Raw genomic sequence first — 13,346 nt, 5'->3', positions numbered from 1 at the left:
CGCAATCACTTCATTCAAACAAGATGTTCTCAAGGTTTTGACCACTGTACGCTTTCTATATGATAGTGATGTTTTCCATGTGTCTCATTCATCTCATAGTGTCAAGATGAAGACAGCTTATTCTGTTTGTGTATATAAATCTGTCCAAAACCATTAAGGGAATAGTTGAATGAATGATTCTTCTCTGTTATCTTGGTTGACTGATTAATTAGTTCAGTTTGCGTTGCATATATAGTTTTAACCTACTATATTCAATCATACAGTTGAGTGTCCCTTGCTTGGTAAAACAAGACAATCATCATTTTTACAAAATATTAGGAATAGAAACATCTTATTTTGTTGTGGCACAAAGCACGGAAATAACAATTTAAACTGTCTGAGCTGCTAGAATAATTTTAAGTCTGATTCTTGTGGCAACTAAAAATTGTCGGTCACGGACTCTATATATAAATGAGAGAGAGAGAAAAACTCTCTACCACCCTTTACGTCCCATTGAAAAGCATTTCACTTTATTCTGATTATTATCACGCGTGTGTCGAATAATGCTGATTGCAGCGTATATTTTTGTAGCACGGTCATAAGCTGCACGACAAGGCTCGCCGCCAAACCAAAATGGCTACCTTCAACGACAACCACACATTTTCTAATTTGGTACATTGGACAATAAGTGTTTTTTGGATTCATACCAGGCCTGATCTGTTGCCGTTTGTGCAGACATGCCCTTCATGTATATTTGGAAAAGTTTTGGCTAGTTTTTGCTCACCCTGTAATTAGCCCCCATGTATGTGCGTACACTACATATGAGATAGTAAAGGGAAAATGAGAGACAACAAAAGAAGGATTTAGAGAAGCAGCTGTGTAGAGAAGTATATTTTAAGTTAAAAGGAGTTTGTGTGTGTCCCTCGCTCTCATTGGACCGGTTGCCTTGTGTCCTTTTGAAGCAGAGCAAGGGGCCACTGGTCTTCAGAAAGCAGTACGTTTTTCCTCCGTATTCTGCTCGCAGGTGTCTTGCTGTGCCGTGTGGCTTTATTGATTTGGCCGACTACAAGAGAACAGTGGACGATGGGCTGCGTTATTATAGAAAGCTGTAGTTGGTCTCGGTGATCCCTCTGATTCTGCCTTCCTTTTTCATTTTGCTGTTGTTTATTTTGGTCTGTTTTTAGACTCAGATATGTACTCTCTGAATCTCCTTCATCGTCTCTCTTTCTCCCTCTTTTTTGCTCTTTTAAACTCATTTAACTCCATACAAGCAAATTCATGTCTCAGCTCTTTAGTCATTCTAAGAAAGAAAAAAACCCTCAGCTAACTGTGTCGCCATGTATCAACCTAATAAACACTCAGCCGACAGTGTGGTTTGTTTTGCTTATGCAGGATTTATTTTCAACTATGTTTAGTTGTACTGTTACAGGAAAATGTCAGTCTTGATCCCTTCATCACACACCTCAGCTCAAGTCAAGCTCAAGAGACTCAAGTAAACCCTTGGCAGATTTAGGATTTTCTTCAATTTCAGGAGAAAAATCACATTCAAACTTATTATTATTATTATTATTAAACTTATCCCACTTCAGTTTTGAATTAGGTACATAAGCAACTAAGTAATATTTGAATACTTTTTTACAATGTGTGTTGACAGCTCAACACTCGTAAACACTTCCTGTATTGTTGGATCATCACACCTTCAAACCAGTTTGTTGAGTATTTTCTATAATATAAGATCATCATACAATATTTAAATACTTATGTGAATGTATATTATATGATCCTTTCCTTTCCATTTTGTAACATTTGGAGTGTTGCACTCTGGTCATTGCACTTTCATAAAGTGTCCTTTCATAAACTGTCAGGACATGATGTACTTCTATGTTCAGTACTTTACTTCCTGTATTGTTGGCTCATTACGCTTTCAAACTTCCTGTATTGTCCACTCGTCACACCTTGATACACCCTATATTGTTAGTTTGTACTTCTGCACTTAGATTATTTTCACACCATCACAGTTTTATAGTTGATGCATAACCTGTTGGTATTGTGGGTATCCATATTTACACAAATCTGGTCATTATACAGAGCAGTATGACTTGCATGTTTGCAGTTTGTACGTACTACTTTAGTTTTTGAGATGCTGCTTGTATTTCTCTTTTGATTCTTTGATATGGCAGACAATGTCGTCCGTAGGGAAAGTGTTTCAGATGCTCCCCATATTATTTGCACGCTACGGCGAGGTGGATGGAAGGCAGATCATTTCTTATTTTCTAGGTTCTCAAAACAAGAGAAGAGACATGTTTCTGTTTTGAATTCCGCTGTGGCCAATTTGTCAGATCCAGTCAACCAAAGTATACTTTTTCCATTCAAACCTTTTGACATGATTATTGTTTCTTCCATTAATTGACATCCAGATGTGGTTTGAATCTGGATGATCTGGATCTGATCTGGATCCTATCTGAACAGCTGATGTAAGCCTTTAACCCCACCCCCGCCCCCCACCGTCACCACCTCCTCCTCTTCTCCATGCCTCTCTGAGTCACCTCAGTACCACACACCCCGATGTAGGCGAAGGCATCGTTACTCAATAGTGACTCACAGTGCACCATTATAACCCCACTGCCACTCTCCTCACCCTTATCAGTGAATCTGCTTGTCTCTCACCACCATAAAGGGACATTTAAGACAAATGATGAGAAATAAAAATCAAATGTCTGAAAACGCCAACGCACATTTCAATCCCTCTTTGAGGTCATGTAGAGCCGTTGGCAAGGTCAGGAGTGTCTCACAATATATTCAAATTTGAAGACTGAGTGTTGTCAAGTCAGGCTAAAGACTGTTTCTAAACGTACTGTAAAATCGATGTTTGAAAACAGTGCTGGAGGAACATCAGAGTCACTTCGACACAACATCCACGCCTATGCTTGGAGGGATTGTAAAGAGCTGGAGCCAGGGATCTGTAGTTCTTTATGTAGGTCAGCCCATGCCCGCCAATAAGTCCAATTACCGTCAGCCTCAGAAATAGAACAAGCAGCGACCTTTGCTCTGCTTTCATGAGCATGAAATGGATGCAGGACTTGATGTAAGGATGGCACATTGTGTGTGTGGGGGGGGGGGAGGGGGGGATGAAATAATTGCAAATGTTTTTAGAGAAGTTGAGAGTAAACGGTAGATGGAAGAGGAATTCAGCGGCTGTAGTGACATTTCATGAAAGAACCGAAGAACATCAAAATGACCCCACGGTCCCGCTCTTTTAGACATGCTGCTTAAAATGTGTCTCGCTCCCTCCAAAAAAACAGCAACTTATCAGCACCAAGAGAGCACTCAATGATTCATACACTCTTTTAACAGAACTTGAATCCTTGCCTCTATTTCGGTCGCAGCATCTCGCTGTAAATGCAGCACGATGGAGCGGAGGGATTTAGCGGGACTAAGTAGTTTGATATTTCTATTGGTTTTCCACATGTATTTCCGCTCACTCACTCTCTCTCACTCTCCTAGTGATCTTTCTCATCACATTGAGACCAAGGTCATGGCTGATTGAAATATAATAGAAGTGTAGACATCTGGCCTAATACTGTGGGAAGTTAAATCTATTTTAATGGCCCCTGCCGCAGTGGATTCTCTCTGATGCACTCTTGCGCTTGGCTGACAGTAAATCACAATGTTCTCTTATTACCCTGACTGGAATGAGGGCATAGAGAAAGAACAATGAGGGATCCACATCATTTGTTTTCACCCCTCCCTTGCTTTTTCCTCTCCCCTCCACCCCGCCCCTTCTCCTGTCTCCGCTCGGTTTGCGAGTCATAAAGCAAGGGGCACAAGAGTGACATCATGAAAATAAAAATAAAGGTGATTATGCGCCAGCTATTGTGCCATATGTGATTATCAAGTGTTCTACTGTATGTGCCTTAGGGGATGAACCACTGAGATACAACATGTTTTTTATATATTTTTTGGAATGAGAAGAATAGAAAATGTGGTGAAGACCTTTCTGTTCCAGTGTAAAGATGAGATATATATTTTTTTAAACATTCGACTTTACCTCCTTGAATTGCAACAGTGGAAAAGAAAGATAAGAATGTGTGGAAAACTGCTCTTTTTTTTTTAGACCTTTTCAAAATACATCCTCCACCACCGTGTTTAAGTCCAACTCAGGTCCGCCCACATCAGCAATTGAAAGTCGGGTCTTTCTTAAATGAGATCCATTTTGATGTGACATTTGAGAGAATTACCAGTGCACGCGTGAAACCGGGAAGAGGTTAGCTCACTGCCTCGTCATTGGCTGAAGCCTTCCGTAGCTCACCTGTCCTTTCGTGACAGACACCAACTATGACCCCGCCGTACTCTCTTAACAACCACCACGACTCGCACACTTCACTTATCCCAGTTCTGTCCTGCTGTCAGTCAACCGGGTTACTATTTCATTTAATTCTTTTCTATCACACTGTCCGCTCCTGTTGATACAAATGAACTCCCTTGTCTTTTCCAAAACGGGTCAGGCAGGCTTTTCGGACACTCCTCATCCGTGTAACTGATGATGAGCTTGATTTCTTGTCTTTGTGCGCGCCACAAGGTTGCCTTTAAAAATGAATTGTGAAATTCCCCATAAGATGTTTTTTTTTTAAAGGTTTACTGTTGCCATGTGTCTATCTGGCATGCACAAACTGGACGTGAGGATCTTTATGTATGCATGGCCAGCTGTTGTTTGTCGCAAAAACCATGCTGCACTGTCATTTTATTCACAGAGTAGCATATGGCTGAATGACTTTCCATAGGACATTGCATACTCATTCAAAGTTATTTAGTTTTATGAGGCTTTTGTTTGTTTTCTGTTCAGCTATTTCCATCACATTTCCAGTGCGTCTTATTACATTAAAGAGTCACTTAAGCAATTCTAAACTTCACATCTGCAGTCTCTGCACGATTTGCCCCAGCCATCTACCATGCCAGACACTTGAGTATTTTCAGCAACATTTTGTTTTCCTTTCTTTAACGAACATGTCATCATTACCAGATGAGCTGTCTATCATCAAAAGCTACAAAAGACTCCATCAACACACCCATGACCCGCCCAGATGGTTGTCAAAACGTTTTTTTCTCCCCCAACCACAAAGCTGATTAATTTATTGTTAGATAACCTTTCAATGTGAGCAGTTTGAATTGACGGTATTTAAGACTTGTAACAAATAATAAATGATCATTAAGAAAACTTATAGTGTTATAGTGGGTTTTTTTTTGACAAAGCGCAGGCACAAAGATAATGCTCCAACTGATTGCTTTGAACATATTTACATTTTTCACAATCATTTCTTTGATATCAAACACATTGCTTAAGAACAAATAATATTACCATTGCTTTATGTTATGTGGCTCTTAATAGAATCAAACCTCGTCCGAGAAAATGAAAGATTTGCTCATATTTCACCTCTGGAGGGGGAGTGTGAAGGTTAGAAAGAGGGCTGAATCAACATTTGGTGTTTCATTCTGACCCCTTTTGATCTACTCTCCTTCATGTCCTGAAAGACAGTATATTTATGAATTATTTATCTTACATTTGAAAATATTAAACATGAATTGTCCTTGTCTCGTGGCTTATCTCCAAGGACATCGTAGGAAGCCATAAAGATGGGGGGTGAAACTACTGAATAGCCTTTTACAGCATTTAAACCAGAGAAATTGCAAATGTCAACACTTGTATTTTATCACAGAGAGAGGTGTCCAAAATAGAGCAAGTACACACCTGTCTTACATTATTTGGTCAAGAAATAATGTTAAACCAAAAGGCTTTGGGGTTTAAGCTTGACTATTTGAATAATGCCAACAATTTCATGCTTTTATGTTTATATAAAATGCAATAATACTTTTATTTTACACACATGATGGCTCAGTTTGACCAAAGACAACTTTCCATTTTATGTTCACTAATCAAAAAAGGAGACACATACGTGCACACACAGACTGCTGGGAGCAGTTCAAACTAAGACTTGAGTTAGTTCTACCTCAATAATTCAATCCTTATCTGCACTCTCCTCACAAGAACAATGACAGCTTTTATGTTTACATTTTCTTTCTCCGGGTTATTATTATGTTAGGCAGCCACTTACAATAGCTTAATTAGCTGATTATTATATTTTGGAATTGCTGCATTCGCTGTATCCAAAGAGGTTTCTTGTCAGCGTTCTTAAGGGCAAACTTGTAGGAATTTTTATAAGAACCCTATTCATTTCACTCATTCGTTTTCAATCACATAATTGGTATTTGTTTATCCACCATGTTGCAGGTCGAGATTGGGATGATAAGGTAGACTTGAAATGGAAAGACGAGTAGGTCGAATTGTTTTTGTTCATTTTCTTCTGTATAACGCTAATGAGTTAAGATCAGATATGTGATAAATTTGCCCTAGATGTACTAAAAAGTTGAGAAACTTTGGATGACAAAGTGGCCGTCCTATAATTGAAGCATCTCTTACCGCCTAACTGAGTTTAAAGACAAGTAGAAACATGTTTCACTCAATGGTTGGAATAGATTGTGTGTGTGTATATATATATATATATATATATATATATATATATATATATATATATATATATATATATATATATATATATATATATATATATATATATATATATATTGGCTTATTTGGTTTACTTAAGATAAAACTGCAAGCTTTGCTTAATATTAGCTTCAAGTCTAGATAGCTGTTAGCATGATCAGAGTCCGATAATTAATGAAGACTACATTTCTGATGTGTATATACATGTATTATTATTATTATTATTATTATTACGCAGCAACAATCACCCTATATCCATTTATAAATGTAAAACAATTACTTGTTGTTGTTAGCTCATTAACCTAAATGGCTTGCCAGCTAAGCTAATGAAACTAGCAATAGTGCATGTGTGTCCGTATTTGCACATGCTGTCAGTGAAAGGCCAGGAAATGTTCTTTCAAATTAATAAGGGATTCCTTAGAATGGCAACAATTTCGGAATCATTGCAGAGCAAGGGACAGTCGGCTTTTTCCTAAGCAGGCTATTTTTGTCCTTTTATAGTGTTTTCCTATTCTCACTAGGGAAGATACCAAACAAAATAGAATACAGAACCGGTAACCATAGTTTTCATGCTCTCATCTTGCCAAATGAACACGTTGACCGATGCCATACATCTTGTACCCTCTTGGATAAGTGTAAAAGCAGTGAGATTTGTTTCTATTTGTATACTGAGAGCCTGGCAACCATAATTCGAAATGACACCAAGCATTGCAAAAACCTTTTACCGTGGGGGGAAAACAACTGTTAGTGATCATTTTAAGCAATCATCAAGAAAAGGCACATTCAGCACTCATAATAAAATGTCTTAGTGTTATTACCTTCTCTCCAATAATGGCATGCATTAGGAGAGCTCCAGCTTAACTTGAGGCACCAGTTGTGTTTGGGCAATATCATAGCTGTTCTTCCACATTTTCTGTTTGCTTTAAATGTTTGTTTGTAAGATGAATTGCTGCACTGGCAGGCGTGATGACAGGCTACATGAGGACGATATTGAATTGATTCCTGAAATGTTGCAGAACGGACTAGTTGATGTGTACCACGAGACATGAATAATAAAAATTCTATTAAAAAGCTCTTGAATGGCTGACACTGGAATATTATTTGTGATGATTAATTTTCTTCAGTCATTATAAAGGGGAGTTGGCATCAGATTGCCGCTGACAAAATTGCTTTTCATTCCCTGGTGAATACCCCCAGTATGCTTTTGAGAGCAGAAAAAGCATCTTTCTCTCTGCAGCATTATGTCAAGACAAGCTCTGCGAAAGACAACCACAGACTCTGCTCATGCATCACCCACATGCATTTTTTACAGCTCATTTATGCACACTGGACTTGTTTTATAATGAAGAACATGGCATTGGTTTGATTATATTTATGAGATTATGAAATAACCACAACGTTACCCTCAATGGTATTTCTTTTCTATTGCACACAAACTGAGGTTTTATTGTTGGTGTTGAGATTTATGAAGAAAAATATTCTGTAGAACAGCTGTGGAGTGCGTCTAGTCCTAAGTATTGAATTGATAATGGATCAAATTATTGCTGGAAATAGTTCCTTGCTGTGTGAAATTCCAGCAATCTGTGCCAAAAACACATGAATTGCTGCAGGCGAGCTAAATTGTAATGATAGAGCATTTGACTCGAGCATGCTATTTTTGCTCTTGTTGAAGTTAAATCTTTAGGAAGACTCTTTGAATGACGGGCTACATTATTATAACTTGAGTATCTGGCTGTGTTTTGAATTTCTGGTGCAAAGTTGTAATGTTTTAATTTTATTTTTGTGGATTTCCTCTCTGTGTGCCATGTCCCACCCACGTAGCTAAAGATATGCTAATGTGTGTCTGTGGATTGTAATTGTAAACATTGACTCTAAATTGCCCATAGGTATGAATGCAAGTCCTTTAGCAACCTGCATTTTTCGTGTTTTTTTTTTTTGTTTGTTTTTTCAAATTATGCTGCCAACATTCGCTGGCAACTGCAGACAAGCATACACAAGTCAAGATTGCTGTTAATTAATTTTTTTGTATGCATTTGCAGAGCTATTCCAGTCAGGGCAGAGGCAGCAATGGCGGCGGCGGTGGAGGAGGAGCAGGGGATGAAGACTACGAGATCCCCCCAATTACGCCCCCCAACCATGCTGACCCTTCTCTCCTGCACCTCATGGAGCACGAGTCAGGGTACCCCTTTCACTCCTTGCCTCACAATGGCCTGCTCAACACCTACTCATACCCCGAGCTGCCCGCCCTCATGATGTCCAACATGCTGGGTCAGGACACCCACCTCCTCTCGGGGCCTATGCACTCAGTAAGTACACCCCTTGCCCCTTCTGCGATGTGCCTCCCTCTGCTGTTCTGGATCGTCTGTGTTCATTTTTTCATAATGGTAAAGCGTTCATCCATTAGCGTGATAATTAGCACGGTTAGAGGCCATGGAAGCTGAGACAGTGAAGTCAAAGCTGAGGCTTGAGCATTGAGGATGAAATATTTATGAACAGAGTGCAGAGAGCTGCAGCCACGCACGTCTTTGCAGCATACGGCTTCTCTAATATCTCCTCAGCTGCGCAACTCAAAGATTTCATTACCTCAAAGAGAGCAAAAAACTCAGCGTTTCACATTTTCATTCGTGACGAGCGGCAAAGCAAAAGAGGGAAAAAAGAGGAGGTTTAAGGGGAGCGGGAGGTTTTTGAACAGAAAGCTCGACAAGAAGAGGGAATGTCCCTTGTCAGCTACTTTTTCTTTTCTAAAAGGGACCCTCATCCCCCTCTGTGAAAGCAAAGGGACTTTTTCTTGTGTCAAACATGCTTCAGACCTAACATGTAAACACCCGTGCTGAACAGTCAGATGCTTTAATCATAGAATCGAACCGGATGAATTATAGATGCCCCGTGTGGTTAATTATTCAACGTCATATACTTTCATCTGACATAAATATTACTTTTTTTTCTCCACTCAACCCCCCCATCATGAATATTTATGCTCTAATGTGAGCATCCGTGGCATTTATCCTCCGTTAATCAGGTCTTATGTGGTTTTCTTTCTCAAACGGCATAAGTTGCCTGCTCTGGTTTCACTGTGGGTGGTGGCTAAAGGCCTCTGTTAGTCGGGATTAGGTCACATTTCGCAGGCTGGCGTGCTGAGTAGTCTCCATGCATAAAAAGATGCCTTTTGACTGTAGCATCATCAATATAGTGGCTTTGGCTTGAAAAGCCTACAGTCATGTGGATGAGTAGATTAGCACTCTCCATAGATGGATGCTTGCATACGGCAAATTCATGTCAAACTCAGGTTGAAGAATTTGTAATAAAGCAACAGTTTTTTTGTGCAATAACATTGTTTAAGGACTCGTAGAGGGAGTGTCGTTTTTTTCCAACAGCTTTTGTTTCACCTTTGCATTTATTTACCTTCAAATAGCACTTCGGGGTAATGTTCCATTTTCTTATTTCGCACTCCCTTTTCTCATAAATGGACCGTCATCGCAGTAAATCACTGCACAAACAGACTTACACGCACGGCGAAAGGGCCAAAGATTTATGTAACACATTCATGTTTCCCACTTTTACATTTTAGTACTACTCTTGCAGAGCCCGACTAATAATAGCCACTAATAATATTTCTTGTTGCCTAGCAACCGCCACAAGTAATAGCTTACTCTGGAAAAATAGATGACCGATAAGAAAGAAAGAGGAGGGGATGGGAGGTGGGAGAGGGGGTGGGGGGGATTTCAATTCATTTATTATCTCCTGGGACAAGAGGAGCTTATTTCTCAGACTGTGGAATAGGAAAGTAGGCTGTATATTGAGAAATATTTAAAGGAATTGAAGATGACGTTGTTTTCATTTGGTTTCCATTAGGGATGTTTCATTTGATGTTTCCTTCACAAAGTCAATTAACCTTAATTTCATACTGATAAGGCTATAATAAGTAAGATTGAATTTCTGTCTGCTGAATGCTTAAAGAAAATGAGGGCGGATGGAAATAAGCTCTCGATCTCGGTGTGACTGGTCACGTATGGAGAACAACACTTAGGGCTGCATTGACAACCAAAATACTAATCATTTGCAGGCTTGTTCACCATCAGTAAAAAATAATAATAAAATAAATAGCAAATAAAAAGCTGTACCTTTAGGATACACTTCTCTGCAATAAAAGCTATCCTTCAGTGCACAAATAAACCTCCTACAAGTACAAGCTCAGCTGGAGCAGCAGATTCGCTTCTTCTCAAGGGATGTTGTTGCTGGTTTTTGTACAACATGTAGCCTTAGGCTAAAGCTCTGTAAACTTCTCCCTGCTTTGGGATTCTCTTTCTCAGCGCGCATCGATCCTACAGCAAGCCGAGTTAAATCATTTCAGGAATGAGAGTAGTGGATTGACCACCATCATGCTGCTTAGGCACAAAATGTTCACTTTAAATGCTACCACACAAGAGTCCAATTCATACTGCCTGCCTCCTCTTATGCTTATGATGGGGACTCCGCATGCAGCACACGTATTAACTGCTAAATCACAAGATGTGATGCAAATTGATGCTGAGGCACGAGCCATCTGAATGGGATATACATCCAACCTTAAATGCTCGCGTTTGTATTGCTGTGCAAAAGCCATTTGACCACCGCTAGATTTGGTGCTTTCAAGACCTACAGTATTTCATTTTGTATGTTTGCATTGACATTATTCAAGGCTCTGGGCCTTAAGTTATTGCTAGTGCTCATGCATAAACTTTTAAGGAGTCACCACCAATACCAAGTACCAATACCACTCGTATTTTAATAAAAACATATGTACCCACACACAAAACCCTGACAATTTTATAGAAAGCTCTATCTCAAATATAGTATTTTTTCTTGAAATTGCATGAATGACAATTTTTTATTCTTCTAATTTCTAGTGTCTAATAGTAAAACAACCACAAGACGAGCCTCTATAATAAGTACCAGGGTTGGGAGGGTTACTTTTGAATGTATTGCAATGTATTGTATTGAAAAATGTCATTAGTAATGTAATCCAAATATTAAAGCTACAGAACGCAGATAATTCAAATTTGAATTGCTACTGCCACCTATTACCGAAAAATGAAACTGCACACACACCCTTCTTAACGTACACAATGCGCAGATGACATCACATCCGCCAACCGACTATGGAGTTAGCAGGAGTGCCCATTGTGAAGAGCTAAGGCGTTAATCTACTAACTAGAAGATGTTTCAGTCATAAATGGTCAAATTTATTTATTTTAAAGATATTTTGGGACAAATTGTTACAACAAGCAGCTATAAAGTCATGTAACTTGAATACTTTTAATTACTTTTTGGATTACAGTGTTACCGCTCTATAACGTGGTTCACTTTTCGCGGCCTTGCTGTTTCGTGCATTTTTTTTGTGCAATTGTGAATACATTTTTTACAGTAATGTACCTTTTTTTATAAAATTTATGAAAGTTTGAACATTGAGAATGTTTAAACAAGAGAGAAATGTGGGAAAATGTAAATGCCTCGATGAGAAAAGTGCATAAAGTGTGCGGTGAGGGGTTTTAGAGCCTTAAAACATTTATAATAAATATAAAACATAACGCTAACTACTTTGCGGATTTCACTTATTGCGGATATTTTTTGGAACCTAACCCCAGCGGAAAATGAGGGAACACTGTAATCCAATGCCAAATATGTTGAAAAAAAAAGGAAAATATTTATTGTTATATATTTGTCTGGTCTTCATTCATTCACAACTTCATCTGGTGAGGGGAAAGTAGATTGACTAGCATCATAACATTTTTGGAACTTTTCCACATGACTGGTGTTTCTTATAACGTGAAAGGTAGAAAAGAGACTTTTCGTTTCTTTTTTTCCTTTTTTTTTTTGCCTTTGGTCATGTAACTAACAGAAGAAACCAAAATATTAGACAAAGCCCTCTCTTAGAGCTTTGTCAAGGCTGAATATACAATACATGATATCTTGTATTGGATATCGTTTTCTGCATGTGGTCATAATGTTGTGGCCAGTCAGTGTATATTCAGTACTGTGCCAAACTCCTAAGCCATCCTTTGTTTTCAAAACCTATAATAATGTCAATGCCAGACACTGAGTTCTATTTAGAGCTTTGGTTACAGTGCCATAGCTCCTCCCCTCCACGCTGACCTACCCTGTTAGTACTGTAAATGTGAATCGAGGCAGAATGAGACCAGTCTTGGATGAGCGCAAACTGCGAAATGTAACACGCTGGCGTGGGGATGCTCAGCAGTGCCGGAGAATCCCTGTCTCATCCTTCGCTGTCAGGACGTCTGCCAGCCCCGGGAAGAGGTGGCACTCAGGGGTCTCGTGTTCAACAAGCCCCCTGATCACTCAGGTCTGCTCGGGGCTGCTGTTGGGTGTGTGGAAGGGATGCCAGCCAGCTCTAACTCTTTGATAAGATAACGCAGGAGGGACACTTGCCAGCAGACAGTAATGAGGGGTCGTGGCGGGGCCCAAAATAGCGCCTTAAGGAGCACAGTGCCGTTTAAATATTGAAAGACTGCACGGGCCCCTGTCTCATTACTGCTATAATGATGCTAGTTAAGGGAGGCCAAAGCCACGACTGCCAAAAAAACAGCTGCCAGTTAACAACTTTATGCCACACACTTGACTCACTGGACTCCCACTCATTTTGATGTTGGATTCATAGATGTGCGCAGAGTTAACCAGTCATTAAGGGTTCTTATTATTGATATCATGTGAGTTGTTAGTCTGAGATCATATTATATGGGTGAAGAAGGGAGGTGGCAAGATGGATGTATTCTCGGGATTTGACATGGGCCGTTTATAATGGTTTTAA

General features: G+C 39.4%; 1 protein-coding gene across 2 annotated transcripts in view; it reads left to right on the top strand.

Annotated features, from left to right (window-relative positions):
• The window catches only part of LOC144063984 (TOX high mobility group box family member 2-like), a 98,267-nt gene that overhangs the window by 59,452 nt on the left and 25,469 nt on the right, over positions 1–13,346 (top strand). For both annotated transcript variants that reach the window (XM_077586102.1, XM_077586093.1), the window contains one exon: positions 8,581–8,847. In XM_077586102.1, the coding sequence (XP_077442228.1) occupies positions 8,581–8,847 (267 nt within the window). The remainder of the gene's footprint in view (positions 1–8,580; positions 8,848–13,346) is intronic.

Source organism: Vanacampus margaritifer, chromosome 1 (genome assembly GCF_051991255.1).
Source record: "Vanacampus margaritifer isolate UIUO_Vmar chromosome 1, RoL_Vmar_1.0, whole genome shotgun sequence".
Taxonomy (NCBI): Eukaryota; Metazoa; Chordata; class Actinopteri; order Syngnathiformes; family Syngnathidae; genus Vanacampus; species Vanacampus margaritifer.
Note: the sequence above shows the minus strand (reverse complement) of the source record. Positions and strands in the feature narration are given on the sequence as shown.